The 17,822-nt window shown below is 50.1% G+C and overlaps 5 protein-coding genes across 5 annotated transcripts; 3 read left to right on the plus strand and 2 right to left on the minus strand.

Moving 5' to 3' along the window:
- Positions 1 to 491: 491 nt before the first annotated feature.
- EPUS_02509 (uncharacterized protein) lies at positions 492 to 3,785 on the plus strand (the record flags this gene model as incomplete). Its single annotated transcript, XM_007805510.1, has 3 exons — positions 492 to 1,079; positions 1,126 to 1,750; positions 1,798 to 3,785. The coding sequence occupies 3 exons, from the start codon at positions 492 to 494 to the stop codon at positions 3,783 to 3,785; spliced, it is 3,201 nt and encodes a 1,066-aa protein (XP_007803701.1).
- A 371-nt stretch (positions 3,786 to 4,156) lies between these two features.
- EPUS_02510 (uncharacterized protein) lies at positions 4,157 to 4,897 on the minus strand (the record flags this gene model as incomplete). The annotated part of the gene is made up of 1 exon (XM_007805511.1): positions 4,157 to 4,897. The coding sequence occupies one exon, from the start codon at positions 4,895 to 4,897 to the stop codon at positions 4,157 to 4,159; it is 741 nt and encodes a 246-aa protein (XP_007803702.1).
- Positions 4,898 to 5,888: 991 nt separating this feature from the next.
- On the plus strand, positions 5,889 to 8,504 carry EPUS_02511 (uncharacterized protein; the record flags this gene model as incomplete). Its single annotated transcript, XM_007805512.1, has 3 exons — positions 5,889 to 5,960; positions 6,323 to 6,379; positions 6,450 to 8,504. The coding sequence occupies 3 exons, from the start codon at positions 5,889 to 5,891 to the stop codon at positions 8,502 to 8,504; spliced, it is 2,184 nt and encodes a 727-aa protein (XP_007803703.1).
- Positions 8,505 to 14,168: 5,664 nt separating this feature from the next.
- On the plus strand, positions 14,169 to 15,019 carry EPUS_02512 (uncharacterized protein; the record flags this gene model as incomplete). The annotated part of the gene is made up of 5 exons (XM_007805513.1): positions 14,169 to 14,241; positions 14,296 to 14,335; positions 14,390 to 14,416; positions 14,463 to 14,566; positions 14,619 to 15,019. The coding sequence occupies 5 exons, from the start codon at positions 14,169 to 14,171 to the stop codon at positions 15,017 to 15,019; spliced, it is 645 nt and encodes a 214-aa protein (XP_007803704.1).
- A 1,605-nt stretch (positions 15,020 to 16,624) lies between these two features.
- Positions 16,625 to 17,583, minus strand: EPUS_02513 (uncharacterized protein; the record flags this gene model as incomplete). The annotated part of the gene is made up of 2 exons (XM_007805514.1): positions 16,625 to 17,385; positions 17,439 to 17,583. 2 exons carry the CDS (start codon positions 17,581 to 17,583, stop codon positions 16,625 to 16,627), a joined length of 906 nt encoding a protein of 301 aa, XP_007803705.1.
- Between the last annotated feature and the right edge of the window lie 239 nt (positions 17,584 to 17,822).

Here is a 17,822-nt window from a genome sequence, read left to right on the forward strand (position 1 = left end):
CTTCAAGCTGTCACTTTGTTCTTTGTGATGATGAAGCTGCTTTAGATCTTCCACAGTAGTCTGCAGCTTCTGGTGATACAAACATGTGAAGCGAGAACGATCGGAGAATCTGAACTTCCTCCAGCCATGAGTAACTTTGCAGGGCACATTTGTGTCCAAGTCTGTGTCCAAGTCCAGGGTGCAAGGGCAGAATAAACATCCCTTGCACGCAAACATTACTTCACTCGGACAGCAACTGACGTTCATCTCGCATGAGCCATTTACTGTATCCATCCTCTAGTTCCATCCTGCATCCGACTCTTGTCAAGCTTAACTTCTGTTCAAGTACCTGACAGCATCCGGACGCTTTCCCCTGTAGCCAGCAGCTTCGCTAAGACGAACCTTGTTTACTCGGTCAAGCTGCGATCTCCCGCCAGGAAACCAATGAGGCAATGATCCACTCTACTTGAGAAGCCTTGCATTTGTGAAGAGATCTTCCTCGAATAATCAACATGGCGACCGCGACATCGTCAGCGGCACCGACGGTGGTCCGCAGCTCGTCAACTCGTGCCTCTGGTGGAAATACGGACATCCCGAACAGACATCGATCAACTGCCCCTAGACCAACATCATCCTCGCACCGATCATCCTCCCGTTCCCACACGCATGACCCTCCACCAATTTCGAATCAGGCAGCTCCCGCCAACGTTACTAGAAGGGATCACGAGACTGCCAATGTGGCCCGGCGGCCATCCTCAAGGCGAAGTTCTTCCAGAGATGGTGGCTTCGATGGTGGCCAGCAATACCGCCCAGAATCAACACGAACTCACCATCGCGAGCGATCGCGTCCGGGCTCGTCACGAAATAGTACAGATATATCTAGAGGAAGTACAGTGGTCGCGAATGGGAGTTCGGTCCCAAGCCAGGCTCCAGCATCTTCCGTCACCTCAGAGAGACCTGCAAGCTCTACTCATCCTTCAATGGGGAGACGAAGAACTTCCATCACCACAACCACTGGGACATGGTCGCTAGGCAAGACTATTGGTCAAGGCAGCATGGGCAAAGTGAAGCTGGCAAAGAACACGGAATCTGGTGAACAGGTCTGTCAAATACTCCAACCATGTTATTTTAAGCTGATGTGTATAGGTCGCAATAAAGATAGTGCCTCGACAAGCCACAGATGAGCATGGCAATCCCAAAGACGAAAGAGCGGACCGTTCCAAAGAAATTCGTACGGCAAGAGAGGCAGCCATGGTTACTCTACTCGACCATCCGTTCATCTGTGGCATGCGCGATGTGCAAAGGACGAATTATCATTGGTATATGCTCTTCGAATATGTTAATGGCGGGCAAATGCTTGACTACATCATCTCTCATGGACGACTAAAGGAAAAACAAGCGCGGAAATTCGGTCGCCAAATTGCCAGCGCGCTCGATTACTGCCACAGAAATAGTATCGTCCATAGGGACCTGAAAATTGAGAACATTCTCATCAGCAAGACTGGAGACATCAAAATCATCGACTTCGGCTTAAGCAACCTCTTCTCCCCAAAATCCCTTCTGAAGACGTTTTGCGGGAGTTTGTATTTTGCCGCACCAGAATTGCTGCAGGCAAGACAGTATACAGGTCCAGAGGTTGATGTTTGGAGTTTTGGGATTGTTTTGTATGTTTTGGTGTGCGGCAAAGTTCCCTTCGACGACCAGAGCATGCCTCAGTTGCATGCAAAGATCAAGAGAGGTATCGTTGAATATCCACAGTGGCTCTCACATGGTGAATTCCCTCACCTACCATTTCGGGTATTTCGCTGACCATTACAGACTGCAAGTCTATCATAGCACGCATGCTGGTTGTGGATCCAAAAGATCGAGCCACGCTGCAAGAGATCATGAACCATCCTTGGATGACCAAAGGCTACAACTCACCACCAGAAAGCTATTTACCACCACGAGAGCCGCTGCAGTTGCCGCTCGATCCTCAAGTGATAGAGAAGATGACGGGCTTTGACTTTGGTTCCACACAGTACATCAGTGAGCAGCTGACACAAATAATTGAATCAGAAGACTATCAGGCCGCGGTTCGAAAATATACCAGGGAAGACGGTGGTCTCTCTGCTGCTGGTGAGAAGAAGCGTGGCGTTTTTGACTTCTACAAGAGGCGGAACTCAGTCAGCCGCGAAGGCCTGTCGGCACCATCTGCCGAAGCAATGCGAGGAGGCGATCCCACCAACGCCTACAGTCCATTGATATCAATCTACTACCTTGCAAGAGAAAAAAGGGACCGTGAACGAAGCGAAGCGAATCCCGGTGCTCTTGCAATGCCAACGTCACCAGGAGAAAGGCCTCTCGCTATGCCGGACCTCCCACCTCCAGAGGCTGCGCATACGAATCAGCACGCATATGAAATGCCTGGTGAAAAGGCTACAGGTGGCAGAGCTCGTCCCAGAGCTCGAACCCATGGCGATGATGAAGTAAGCCAGGATATGGAGAAATTGGACGTTGTTGGAAAGCGTGGACCATCGACCCCATCACGAGCCACACCTCCGGTCGAACCACCTGTGAAGAAGGAGGGCACAGCCATGGGACTGCTACGTCGGTTCAGCACGCGAAGAACTAAGGATAGGACGACTGAGCGCCAGACCGCTCCTTCAGTTAGTGTTCAACCTCCACCAGAACTGGCTCCTCCACCTCGAAAATCCTTCTCTGTTCGCCGGTCGCGGAAAAGGGATCCATCTCCAACCAACATACATCCAGGAGGGAGCCAGCCGCAGCAGGAGGGCTTGCTACGCGCGTCTGATGCCAACGCTGGAAGCTCGCGTAGCAGCCGATTTCTTGGCCGATCGACAAGTGTTAATTCTGCAGAATACCGGGCCCCTCGCTTCCAGACTAGGGGTGTCTCCGAAAGGATGGATTCACCAAAGCTTGCACCAGAGCCACCACCGACAAGCGGCTCAGATCACTCAAGCATTAGCGGTCAGAAGAATGTGAAGGGGAATTTGACCGAAACAATTGCCGATAATGCCACCCCACTCGCTATGCCCAGGTCGCCCTCGTCTTCCAGACCGAAGTCGTTGGGGCACGCTAGAAGGGAAAGCATTCAAGCGCGGAGACAGAGGCGAGAAGAAGCAAGAGATAGAGAAGGTAATCTTCCAGAGGAAACAGATGCCGAAATGCGAGATGAGGCAGCAGCACCGCCAGACACTCCTGGTGCCGAAGAAGCAAGCAAAGTCTACCTCAAAGGACTGTTCTCAGTGTCGACTACAAGCAACAAAACAGTGCCCTTTATCCGCCAAGACATCATCAGAGTCTTGAAGCAACTTGGGGTTGAATACACAGAAATCAAGGGGGGCTTCTCCTGTCGGCATGCACCAAGCATCAACTTGGATCGAGTCAAAGATCTTGGCTCTCCATTAGATGAGGAGAGAACCGGTCGCGTACTCTCTGGGCACCCACGGCGAATATCATTCGGTGGATTCCGCAAGGATCGGGATGAGATCAGGGAGGAGAAAATGGCCAGGCAATTCTCTCGTCGTGGACCTGCAGATAGGAGTTTCATCACCAATTCTGAAGGGTCGGACGAGTACGTCCGGCCACCCCGTGACAGCAAAACCGACGAAACCAGGGACATGGCGGCGACAACAACGCGGGTGCAATCAGACACGGGAGAGTACTTGGTGCTGAAGTTCGACATCTTCATTGTCAAGCTTCCACTGTTCAGCCTCCACGGCATTCAGTTCAAGAAGGTACAGGGTGGGATGAACCAGTACAAGCATATGGCTACCAAGATTCTTGCCTCGTTGCGACTATGAGGGCGTAGGCATCTGCTTGCGAGATGAACTGGCAAGCGAGGAGGAAGGTCGACGCAATTGGGTACTACAACTTCAATGCGTATATTTCTTGGGAGGTTTCAATTGACTAGCATTGCAAGGCAGACCATCCTGCCAACAACACTAACTCATGATGGAAACTGGACATTATGTTCTCTTACCCTAATTTCCAAGTGGTCGTCGAGATCAGCGTTAACTTACCCTACAAAGTTCCTGGTCGAATACATCCAGTTTGGATGCGAATTGTATCTGCAGGATCAGCCAGTCATCAATGTTTCCCTTAGCTTGAGGAAATGGTGCTGTCAGACTCTAACAACACCTGATGGCATTCTTGGAACGGAGCATGGTGCATCTCATCTCCATTCTTCCAATCTTCCATCAGCCAACACATCCTTCGATCTCAATCTGACACCCTTGGTTAGTGCATCTCCTGCCACCTTCTCCACCAGACCCATGGTCATCCCTAATACCACTGTTCTTCTCTCCTTCTCCCTTTCCTTTCCTTCCTCTTCCCTATCCCCGTCCTGGAACACCTTCTCTAACTCATCCACCCAAACGTCTAAAACATGATAGCGGATTCCGTCCGGCACCTTCCTCCCCTCCCCATTCCCTCTCCCGGTACTCAATGGCCACTTTCGCAACACCTCCACCTGCCCGTTCGCTGCCTCTTTCTCCTCTGTCGTCGCTTGCTCACGCGTAGACTCAAATAACAACAAAAACACCGCTCTCAGCATACACCGAACCAACAGCAAATACTTGTCCATCCGATGCCGATCAATCCCGCTCCATTCCCGGCTTATTGTCTCCCAGAATCCGGTCGTGAGGGCAAGTTTGAGTTGCGGGTTGTCTGGCTGGATGGTGCTGGTGAGGAGCGTGGTTGTAAGGGTGTTTATTAGATTCTGTGTTGACAAAGGGGCGGTCGAGCGCGAGTCGTGCATGTAGAGGGTGTAGAAAAGGGAGGTCCAGATCTGGAGGGTTTGGAGGGTTGTCAGGCGGGTGGAAGGTGGGAGGGTGGAGAGGTGTGTGAGGAGGATTTGCAGGGTTGAGCGGCGGAGGGTGGGATCTGGAGTGTTTGTGGTGAGTAGACCGTACATGGTGGTGCAAGAGAATGGAGTCTTAATGCCCGCTTTGACTGAAAAGGGAAGTGGCGAGTCAATAATGGAAACAATTATGTGATCGAGAGGATCGGCGGTCCGATATTACAAATATGGGATTAAAGAAATGTAGAGTTGTACATGACAACAACTGACACGGAACAATAAGGTATGGGTTACAGCAGGATTCATCAATGCCATAGTAACAGTTGGTATAAAGCAAATCGCTTCAGAACATGTAACTTACCACTGCTCGCGAGGTCTTTCATAGGTGGCAGGGCGGTTTCTGTGCCCATGTTTCTGGTCTGTGTCTCCGGATGGCTGAACGTTCAAAAGTCTGATTGACCGTGTGCTACTGTAGCACTGATCTGTACTTTCACAGCGTTGTTCCACTGCCTAGTCTGACTGTGACTGGGGCTGGGCGGCAGATTGCATGGAGCTGAGCCCTTCACAAAATATGTGCCGAGGTAGTCAGCATCTCTGCCAATGGTCTTCGGGCCTGACTTATGGGGATTTAGTCCAGGATCTTTTGTGGCTGGTGGTGCTCTGGATAGAGGAACTATGTATAAGGCCACAGTTATTATTGTCTAAGAGCTTAAGAAGAAAATATCGTAGGAGACGACGGTTAAAGGGCATTTTATTGACGCCTAAAGAGCATTTTGTTAAACTTATAAAATATAGATTATAATTTCCAAAAAACAGTATATTCTTGATATAAGAGTATTATATCATTGATATATTTATAATGTTTCTAAAATTGTTAGTATTACAGTGAATATATAATTCTATTTCAGTTTATCACGTGATAATTTAGTGTAATTTTAGTGTAATTTCATCTTTGTTAAATTACTTTTAAACTCATATAATATTGATCTCCTTTACAACCATCTCAAAACACCACAATGTCTAATTATAATTTCCGAAATATCAGCTGAATAAAAAGGAGATGCAGTCTGAAGCTCTGGATGTCATCAAATCAGAGATGCGAATAATGACCTTTCTGAAGGAGGATTCCAAAAAGCGACTGCACACTGGGCAGCTAAAATTGCAGGCTCTAGATAAAGTAAGTTATACTACCTACGGCTTGGATGTTTTTAAAGATTGTTCTTTTGTATTAATACTACATGTCTTGAGTTATGTCACCAGCGGTAGAAAAGGGGAGTAAAAGTACGAAAAATAGCCTCCAATGTGACGTTAACTTCAGCATTAACGCAGCCTTACTCTGACAATCCAGCGTTTTATTTTACGCAAATTCAAAGCTAACTGGCAAGCAACAGAAAACAATTATTGACCTAACAAACAGCTCTGATGAGGTGAGTTGAAGGATCTCAACAACAACTCCTTGCCTGCACCGCGTCGTCATTCATGCCTACATAAGATACCACATCATGCAATTCGACACATGATGACTGACACATATTAAAGGAATCTTCCACGTCGTCAAAACGCGCCAAATCCACTTCCCTAGGTTCTGACCGCAAGGTAATGGGTTCCCCCTTGGGACCATTGAATCCAGGAGGCGCGTCGCCAAGCTAACTGTTTCGGGCCATAGACCTCTCTGCCCTATGTCTCATCCAAACCCCCCTCAACAGCCACCACAAAAACTCGCTTTAGCACACCTACAAGTGAGATATTTATCAAGAAGAATGCCAACAGACCACTGTTTAAATCCCCATCCTGGCAGAATAGAAAAATACTTCAGCAGAATGGAGCAAGATCCCCAGTGGCTGGCACGCCAACTCCAACCGCAGTACCTACTACATACAAGGCTTCGGATTTTCCGAAAAACAGCACACTTACAGCAAGACGAAAGTCGATAAACCTGTTGCCGTCTCTGCCGAGTCGGGTGAAGAGTGAACCACATAGCCCATCCAAAAATGGCTGCTCTGATGAGCCTACTTCAGAGCCATACCCGACGAAGCAGGCGCAACACTATCACCACTCATCTGCGGATAGCCCTGAACCAGAGCAAAAGCTTCTTAGTGCTCGTCGTCATTCGAATCACAAACGATTTATCAATCAGGAAAGACAGATTTCCAAGACAAGAAGCCTACCTAGAGGACAATCGAAGCCCCCCAAAATCACTTCAGCTTACCCGGTTTTGCGCCGTACATCTACGCGGGTTAGCAAACTTCAGAGCGCTACTTCTAGTTCACGTCTAAGCCCTGATTCATCGTCCTGTAGCCTCACCAAGCCCAATTCAAATAACAGCAAACAAAAAGCATCCTCCAAGGCCAAAAGCATCAATTCGTCATCAACACCATTAAGGCCTACCGTGGTAGTGGAGATTGACAACTCACCATACAAGTCGGCTTCGCGAAAGCTGCTCGAGAAATTCCGCCAACCTTTCCCTAGATCAGAGAGTGCTACGACCACAAAAGCCAGTGTCAAAAGCGCTAGAAAGCAAAAAGAGGCCCAATTGCTCACTGAACTCAAAAAGGATACCACCATAGCTCAATCGCGCGCCTCAACTGTCGAAGACTTTTTCGGAAGCCATGGCCTCTCGAAACACTACAACGATGCATGTACGATTGACCAGCGAAGGTCCCTTCAAGTTGCCCAGACCAAGGCCAAGAGAGTCAAGAGATCAAAAATCAAGCTTGATTGGGAAGCACCGTTAACAGAAATAGTAGCAAGCACCTTCAACCCTGCAGACGTGATACCTCCATCAGAGCAAGCCAAGCGCCTTCTTGATTTAAAGTTTCAGGATGTATCTGGCGGGGCTTCTCTTACGTTTGTGAACGAAAAAAACGATATACAAATCAGTGGCAAGTTCCAGTTCGTTGATTCTTATTTACAAAGAGGACTTCGAGAGATCGCACAGAAATCGCAAGTCACGTCACCCGAAATTGGTTGTACATGCTCTGGTCAGTGCGAGTCTGACGACTCAGCTTGTCGCTGTCTACGAGTCGCAGAGGGGTCAGTTAGACCATACATCAAACGTGATGATGGTCTTGTTACGCTCAATCCTCATTTCATCGATACTGTTGGTTTTGCACCTGAGAAAATTTTCGAATGCAACACCAGTTGCCGGTGCAGTGGTGACTGCTTCAACACCGTCGTTCAAAAAGGTAGAACTGTACCCCTGCAGATTTTTATGACCGAGCGCTGTGGCTTCGGCATTCGCTCTCCAGAACGGATCAAGAAAGGCCAATTCATCGACGTTTATCTTGGAGAGCTTCTAACCACCAAAGCCATCGAGGAGTATGAGAATGCCAGCACGGAAATGTCGTCCTCATACGTCTTCTCCCTGGACTTCTTTGGCCCTGCCTCCTACCATGTTCAAGGCCTGCACTTTGGAAGCCCAACCCGCTTCATCAACCACTCCTGCAATCCAAACACCCGCACATTCACAGTGATGATGAACCACGCAGATCAGAAGGTATACAAACTGGCCTACTTCGCAATCCGCAACATACCGGCAATGAAAGAAATCACCTTCGACTACAGCCCGGAAACAGCGAACGAGGAGCCCTGGGTTCCCACCCCAGGAGAAGAAGACGAGGGCGTGGTGAGATGCCTGTGCGGAGAGAAAAACTGTCGAGGCAGGGTTTGGCCGAAGCGGCAGACAGCGAGGAGGAAGGGAAGGGGCTGGGCCAGAACATAATGGAGATCATCCTCAGCTTTGGGCTTGTCTTGGAATGCGTGATATCTTCGGTCTGAGCAGTAGGTCCATTAGCACACACCCAAAGTGGCGCGGTTATATTAGATGATGGCCTGTGGGTCAGGGTCGAGTCTTCGGATAGCATAGTACTGACAGAGATGGAGAGCACGCGGACGTGAGATCAAACTCCTCAGTCTCACGAAGTCTCGGCTGAGAAATACTACTGTTTGGGGGATTCCTTGCATTGCATCACACCGAAGCAGATCGCTTCAAGCTGCTGCGGACCTGGACTGCGCAGCTACGTGGCGGGCAGGGCATCAATCACTGCAATCAATGAATGCGAGTATGCCAGCCACCGCGCAGCAGCAAAAAGGAAACGTGTACATCTTCGTCTCAAAGACGCCGACACACCGAACGTCTCCTGACGCGTCAGCCCGGCAACTCACACGGAGAGCGGTTTCGAAACAGGGTGGCGACACACGGCGACGAATGCGCAGGACGCTTTCAGTAGGAATCTGGACGTCGAGGAGGTGCGGTGAGCCTGTGGTTCAGGAATCCCTTCCTCCTGTATATTATCTTGGAGCCGCTGAGGGGGGTGGGGGCTGTGGCAGAAGTTACGCGCACCCTTTCAATGATGCTGGAGTTATAGATCTTTACGTGAATTCAATGGTCCCCCTTCCTGCAGACGCTGTGTGGATATGTGGTTCGAACTCGAGCTCGAGCTAGAGCTGGTCGTCTCTATGCTGATGATTACAGTTCGAGTTGTAGGACCTGTAGGTGAGCATTCAGCTCGCCGGACGTGCAGCGTTGGCCAGTCAATGCTAAGCAAGATTTGAGATGAGCCTGATGGAAAAGGGTTTGCGGAGGGGCCCAGAATTTACGTTCGCCATGGTTCAGCTGTACGTTACTTGAGTTGCAGGCCAAAGGGCAGGAAACGAATTTTCTGGTCGCACAGGGCAGATATGAGAACTAGTCTTGCGCCATGACTGGTAGCGTTCCTGGTGCAGTGGTGAACTTTGGAGTCATACTCGTCTAGTCTAGTTTGTGGGTGAAGAAAGGCGAGTAGGGTGAGCACTGATTTCAGATAGTTCAGTTCTGTTGCTGTGCTAGACAGCGGATAGGATATGCTAGTAGGGAGTTGGAACTCAGCAGCTTGAATTGAGGACAGAAAACCAAAAGTAGAATTGCAAGCAATGGGAAGCTCAGCGCTTTGTCGCGCCGTATCGTGAAGACATGAGGCTGCGACCGACAGTAGATTGAATGAAAATACATGCGCAGCAATTGGGGTATCTGTGGATAATGGTACAGAACTGCTCAAAAGATCCAACCTCAACAGGCGGCCAATACACGTCCACCGATTGGGCCGAGGAGGTGGTGTAGATGTGCGGGTCTTCGCTGCGTGCCGACTTTGATGATGCTGACCATAGCAAGAAGTTTGCGGAGCACTAAAGCTAAAAGGATGGATGAGACTGGGTCCGTCATCCGTTGGATACTTTGTAAGAGAAGAAGACAAGGCCGGCTAGGCCGGCCCGGCCGCGAAAGATTCTTGACCGGGTAGCACTGACGATTGGTATATTAGCAATGGCAGACCTGACTTAAATGACAGGTGATCAGCTTACCTGGCCATGAGGAGAGACATTCGTAGATGATAATGACAAATGGCACATTTGAGAGTTCTCCGCCAGCTGAGTCTCGATCAAGAGTAGTGGATCATTGGTCACCCAAGGGTGTGAAATTTTGCAACAGAGGTATCCACCGCCTCGGAGATGCACACCCCCAAAACATTCACCGCACGTGGATACTGCTAGATCAGTGGCCATTGATGCCGTCCATGCCATGAGTGTTTGCCCAATATCGTGCCCAAGTGCGACGTGCCAGCTCGTTTCCTCGGAATAACGATTGATGATAATTGAACACGCGCGCTTCCAGAGCTGTCAAAAGGTAGGTGTCTGGTTGAGCCTGTATGCGACGCCAGATTGCTCGAAGAGCGAGCGCTAGTATCTCCTTAGTCTGCTGATCCAGATTATCGGTGGTATCGTTCTGTGCGATAATGATGGCTCGTTGGACGGCAGCCTGATCCGGTTCAGACATCGATCGGTACTGCATGAGGAAGGGATAAAGTAGATATTGACAAGGCTGATATGCTCAATAGTTTGAAGAATGGAGTATGATGCGACAGCGAGTTGGGAGTTGACCAAGTTGACGAGAGCTCGAAAGGACGAAGACGTGAGGTAGGTTTCTGAGGAGGAGGAGTTAGGGACAGTGAGCATTTTTCGCAAGAACGTAATGGTATGAAGGACCATGATATGGTAAAAGGAGGGTGCAGCTCCCCGGATCGGCCAGGCATGTCTGCTATACTTTCTCCTCCTATTGGAGACGGCTTCGTGAGAAAGGATTCGGATCAGCACAGAGTTTGCCAAGGAAATGCCGCTGGCATGCTCACCGTCCATGGTCTCTAATTTAAGAGAAGGTTGCGCGATTCAATTGGCGACAGGGTGTGAAGCCTGGTGATTGCAAGGCTCCTAAAGCAAACTCTAGCCGATAGTCGAACCTTTTCACGGTCAGCATTCAGCAGAAGTATATGTACCCAAAGGGACATGCTTTTTGGAAGTGAACCTATTCCAGACTCATGGGACCGACTATGCAATCCATTGGACAAAAGCCTCCGCCCTTGACTTACAGCGCCATGTAAGTTAAACGATTCCATCACATCAATGGGTGTGAGACGGTCTAAAAGCAGTGACGAAGGAAAGTAAGCACCGTTTTCTTTCAAGTGTCACGCTGCTCTGGACACTAGCAACGAGCCTCCTAGCTTCAGCTGTCAGTGTCAACGGTGGGTACGTCAGATGCCGGCTGGCAGCAGACAGGGCAAGCGGCAACGTGGCAGGCAAGGCGAGGGCAAGGCCAGTGGCGCCATGCTGTTGACCACTTGACACAGTATCGTGCCCTTCCTCCTGCGCTCACCACTCAGGAACCGGCTGGCTGCTCTGTGGTGCGCGAGTAACCTCCAGGAACAGTACGGAAAACATGGTTTGATGATTGGGCCCAGGAATGCAACTCGGCAAAATGGAGCGCTCTAGGTTGCTCCACCGGTTGACGATGACAATTGGGATGTGTCTGTGCCGGCACCATAGAAGTGTGATGTGCTTAAATGACTCAAATGACTTGGAAGAATCTCATCCTTGTATCAGCAACCGCAGTCGGTAATCGCTAAGCCAGCTAAGCCCAGCCTAGCTTAACCCTTTGAAAAATTCAAGCAAGCCACGCCTACGCACCTTCAAGGGCGCTTCTCTCGGACCCTAGAGAGCACCGGCAGAGCCACCTAAACGCGAGCGCTGTCAATGATAAGTTAGGCATAGTGTCGAATCAAAGTTTTCCGCAACTCTACGCCGTCTGCACCGCTTCGAGCCGCATCGCTGCGCGAAGGTCACGATGTGAACGGGTGGAATACTCGCTGCAAGGGCGACTGCCCTGCACCTGAAGTTGTCCACTAAAATTGGCCTTTCAACCGAAGCTAAGATTCGGCAAATAAGGCTATGTTCTGCGTTGTGTACTACGTAAGTGATCGCTGATGAGCTTGGGTAGCTAGCTAGGGGGCCTGGCAGTAACAGAAACCGAGCAGTACAGATGGGAGAACATATGCAGATCATCGTTTCTACCATGTCCAACTCCAGTATTTGATTCCTCGAAGGCTTCATTCAGTGTTGAACACGAGCAAGTGACTGGTTTCACCTCCAATTGGACTACTTTAGCACCTCTTATCGATAGTGCCCCAGCCAGTCATACTACTCCGCGGGTTCAGACGTCGCTCTTTCAATCGACCAGCAGCGTGTCTTCGATAGTCTTCCTGCTCCTGAGCGCTGAATGTAAAGCAAGGTGCGGCACAGCAAGCGTCCACTTTCGCAGCTATGCAGGGAGAAAACCTTGTGCAATAGCATGAGGTGAAGAGAGGGAGAACCTAGTCTATCTAGTCACCGCAGCGTGGAGAGCAATGGCGATGGACATGTCTCTTTGCAGAATAGAGAGAACGTTACGGATACTGAGACTTAAAATTGGAAGCTCTGCAGGGAAGCGTCGGCAATATCAGACACCATTCCCACTTGAAACTGCTACCCGGTCAAAGGTGGGTTGGTAGCGTTCCTAAAAAGGAAAGTGACGGTTCCGAATCCGTTGCAGACACAGCTTCAAGGTTTGTCTTCCACCAGGGCCTGGTTTTGTGATCCACCGATCTTTTTCGCACCAGGGTCAGGACACTGGCTTTTTTGACGCCCCATACCGAACAACAACTGCTTCCAATAATCGCTTACTACGTAGGACTGATCTTGGAGTGTTCAGAACATGGTCCGTATTCCTGCAAAATGCGCTGATTGCCCTGACGATCACTAACTTGTCGAGTACTAACCAGAACAAGAAGGTCAGACTACCTAATGGACAGACCGTCGAAGCTTTCGTACCTTTTCGCGTGTGCTTTGAAAACTCTATGCAGTGATGTTCCAGGTCGAGCAACTTCACAGGCCATTGTCCCATGCCTGGTGGCTTTGCCTGCAGGAGGTGAGTACCAGCTCGATGCCTCGGTGCCGTTCTCCGATGTTGTACTTCGATTCGTTGCAGCTGCTTCTCTGCCCAACCGAGACAATGACTGGCAAGATGGAGGGTGCCTATCTCCGTGGCAGTGGAAGGCGGCAGACTGGTCCTCAGTAGCGGCAGAACCGCGCTCAACCATCACCTGCTTGAACAGCCACTTCTTACTACGTGTGCAGAAGCTTCACAGCCGGTTACACAGTCCTGCAAGGTCTGTTCGTCGCCGTCAATTTTGCTCAATGTGAAGATGGGCTGCGGCAGGCCAGGTCAAAGTAATGTTGGTAGGCACTCTGTTCCTTCTGCTGAATGTGGCATGACATCGAACGATCTGCTAATCCCTCATTACACATTTTAATAACCTGATTTGTCGCTACGTGTAAAGCTCCGTCCTGGAGGCTCAACCGGCCCGTAAAATCATTTCGGTATTGAGATAATCAATTCGCATAATGAAGCATTCCATTAAGGCGAGCGATTTTTACATCCAGCAAGAGAACAGAGCCACAGCGCAGGTGCTGGCTGGAGTGTCTCAAGGGCTAAACCAGGTCAGACACCTTTAGCTCCGAGACTGAGCCTGCTTTCACTGTCGCTGCGACAGTACCATACCTCTCTAGAATAGTTTTATCACCCTACGGGCATGATCCAGCCGTGGGGTCAGATAGAATAACTAGTATATTGTAGCCGTTGCGACGTGATCATGGTCAGCCACACAAGATTGAACCAACCACAGCCTGGCCTAGTGCTGCGATAGTACGGCAGCCGTGGCGAAGAATGTTGGCCAAATGACACAGATCAAGATCTGCCTACACCCATGGCTCCGTCAGTCAGTGAATGAGCCGGGCAGGACCGAACCCTGACGTATATCATGTACGCCAAGAAACTTGGGATGGCGACGTGCAGCGACTCTCAAGTTAGCGACCCGCCATGGACAGAACCACGATAGTTCTGGTCAAGCTATTGACTCATCACAGAAGAATAGCGTCTCACACTTCCTTGCATAATTGGGAGCACGCTGTCCAACCTTCGTCGCTCAAGGACCAGTCCTGGACAAAATCTATGTGCTAGATCTGCACCCTCTCAATACCCACCATGGTTTACTACTTCGAATCAACAGCGGTCAACCCGCCCGCCTTTATTTATGTTGGCAAAGACAAGGTCGAGAGTATGCCTTGAATCCTGTACCCTGGAGAGGAAAGGCTGGGACTGAAGAGTTTAGATGAGGATCTAATAAAGTTTGGATGGGAAGAAGATGTCTGGTGAGAATCGACATCCTAGTGAAACAGCGGATAATGTCTGAACGTTGGCTACAGGGTATGTCGCTCGACCAGAAGGTTCTGGTAGGAAGTATTGAGCCTTGTAGTTTCACGCAGACAACCTCTCTAGTGCTCATGTTTACCTCCGCATGAAGCCAGGAGAGGCCTGGTCGTCCATACCAGAAGCTCTTCTCGAAGACTGTGCTCAATTGACCAAGGCAAACTCTATTGAAGGTAATGTCCCTCCACGTCAGGCTACACCTGGCACTTGGCTCAAGGCCTGTAGGAAACAAGAAAGACAACGTCACCGTGGTCTACACCCCATGGTCAAACCTTATGAAGAATGCTTCCATGGCAACTGGCCAAGTCTCATTCTACGACCCGAAGATGACCAAGAAGATTCTCGTTTCGGTACGACAAAATGCAATCATCAATCGTCTGAATAAGACGAGGTTGGAAAGGTTTCCAGACCTTCGGAGCGAGAAGGAAGACGATCTCAAGCGGAAGCGAAAAGCTGAGCGGCTGGCTCGAGAAGAGAAGAAAGCCCAGGAAAGGCAGGAAAAGAAGGAGCGGGAGGAGAAACGATGGCAAAAGGACCACGCCTACGACGAACTTATGAACGCAGACGAAATTGCCGCAAGCAGTAACCAAGATCGAGATGCGGATTTCTTGGATGATTTCATGTGAGAATTATGCAGACTCGAGTAGCTGGGGCCCTTCATTCGGAAACAAGTGTTTGTGCCACACTAATTACAAGAAATTCCCACTAGTTATCCAGAAGTCGGTCTGAGGTAGACCTTTGAAGATGTGCCACGATCAAATCGATAAGGCTTCGGACAATTTATTATCCTGTCGAAACCTTGCTGTTGCAGCTCGCCCGCACAACATGTCTTTAAGACGGCCCGCTGACGAGTGTTACAGTCTTCCTTGTTCGCGACCCGGTCACTGGTTGCACGCGCCAGAACCCGATGTTGTTCAAATCGTGTTTGACTTTCGGAGAATTATCCCAGAATCCAAAACGTGGCTTCAAGTAGTGCTATGTTCGTCACCTTGCATATCATTTGCCGTGTCAGTGGCTCTCGAGAACATCATAGGCGGCACAGCACGGAAGCGACACTAGCGATCGCCCTTATGTCGGGCCCAATCGATCTTCGGTTTGATGTTCGAGCTTGTCCGCAAAACAAAGACTGCAAGCATCCGACCGTCTGTCTCACCCCATTTGTTGCTGAGCCCCGGCGTCTTGTTAGGCACGCAAGCAGCTAACATAGCCAGCCGGCGAAGGTTTCTCTTCATGCAAGCCTCAGGTGGTTGCCGTCGATAGTACAAATCCTAAGGTAATCCATTTCGTCTGGAAGCATAGAAGCAAACTGTCAATGGCATCCCGGCACCCAGCCCATAGTATGTGTCTCCCGATCGTTCAGATCCACCAGTTATTTGCTTCGCCTGGATCACGCGCTCCCTTCACTTCTCTGGAGCCCCTTGACCTTGAACCGATGATATGCCTCCCTTCTTCGCTTGGGGCCAAAGCTGCAGTGAGGGTGACGTGTCGGACCGATCCCCCTTTCTCCACGAACCCGAACTCTCTTATCAGTCTTTCTCCAGCCATGACCCCTCTGGCTCTGGATTCCTCGCACCACCTCCTCTTCCAGTAAGGATCTCTTTTTCTGAACATACACTGCAGAACTCTGCAGGCGCTCACGTCCCACATTGTACTAACCGGGCTGACTATGTCATGCTCATCTTGGACATCAGCACTCGACTTCGACTTTGTGGCAGTATCAAATGCTGCAGTAAACGGTGTTGGGAGACCGTCGTTGTATGCTTCTGAATACAGGGCTCGAGTGCTCCTGTGGGCATAGTGACCACAGGCACAGAGGTAGAAGATCTTCTAACACATAAACGCTGGCGGAGTGCGCGCGGCGTGGTTGGAGCAAGATGTCCGATTTGACCTTTGGCAAAATGGTATTGCCACTTCTGATTGTTTTTTAGGTGAGTAGTGCAAGAGACCAGATGCTGGTCACATGATGTACTAGCATCTTTGAAGAACTTCTCTCATCGAAGCTTCTACCTCTTGCTCGCCTCTTGAGCGGAAGTTACTTGGATGGAAGAATATCGTAGAAGCCATGCGCTGCAAATGGTCTCACTTCCACATGAATGACAACACGATGCATAAGGGAGGTAGAACAAAGAAGAAAGCCGGAACGTACAAGACTCTCATTAGCCAGCACACTATTCCCGGAGGAAGCCATTTCTTATTCGTGAAAGCAGGAAAAAAACAAGAAATGTCTCGTCTCATTTCTTGAAAGCACCATCCAACATGGAATCCTCATAATCATAGTAAGCCTGAAACTCCGCATAAAGAACCGTCGCATCACTCTCCAGTTTGAAGTTGTACGCAGCTTCCTCGTCACTAATAATCACCTTCTTCATTCCATTCGCAGCAGCAGCTTCGGCCAGCAGTTGTACCTGACACGACCTCTCCATACTTTCGAACAGAAAAGCCGCTTCATCGACGGTGCCTCCCGCTGTGAGCAAGCCGTGGTTCATGAGGATGCAGCCTTTTCCCGAGCCCAGAGCATTGGCGATGCGTTCTCCTTCTTCAGCTGCCAGAACGACTCCGCCATATGAATCATACACACTGTGCGCATTGTAAAACTTACAGGTGTCCTGAGTAAGCATTTCGAGCGGCCTTGCGAAACACGACCACGCCTTCCCGTGAACGGTATGCGCATGACACACCGCATGCACATCTGGCCTGGCTTTGTGCACAGCCGCATGTATCAAAAATCCTGCTGCATTGGGACAGCGACTCCGGTTCCCACCAATAACCCTACCATCCAGGTTGACGAGGATCATGTCGCTCGCCTTCAGAAGTCCGAAGTGAACCCCGAGTGGATTGGTCCAAAAGGCCTCGTGGTGCTCCGGGTCCCGCACAGAGATGTGGCCTGATATTCCTTCCACGTAACCCTCGCGCGACCAATGCCGGAAGGCTGCGGCCATGTGCTCGAGTTGCCATTGGCGCTTGGCGGCGGCGGAGGGGAACGTAGGTATACCTAATGGGGTTTCCGGGTGAGTTACGTCGTGCGTATGTGGTAGTAGCTTGTACCTGGCAGAGTCACGTCGCCGTGGGACATAGCTTTGAGAGGGTCGATGTCCTCCTTGCCGTGGACATGCTGCCCGTTTTTAGCGACAGGAGTGAGACTGGGAGCAAATGGCTGAGGGCCGAGGTCTGAGGTTGCTAAAGGACTCATGACGACAAGCTGCTCACAGGCGATATAATTGCATTGGACGTTGAACCCAGAAAGGATTGACGGCTAGTTATTGGAAGCTGAATGAAGCTGAATGAAGCCGAGTGCTCTCGCGCTGCAATGCATACAACTTACCCAGCGTAGCCAGTCAAATGCACATGCGGGGAACCAATCAAGTAATGTCGAGCGGCGTTGAGCTTCTTGAGGATGTGTACACAGCCATCCGCATACGCTGATGAGTC

This window comes from Endocarpon pusillum, assembly GCF_000464535.1.
Source record: "Endocarpon pusillum Z07020 unplaced genomic scaffold scaffold4345, whole genome shotgun sequence".
NCBI lineage: Eukaryota > Fungi > Ascomycota > Eurotiomycetes > Verrucariales > Verrucariaceae > Endocarpon > Endocarpon pusillum.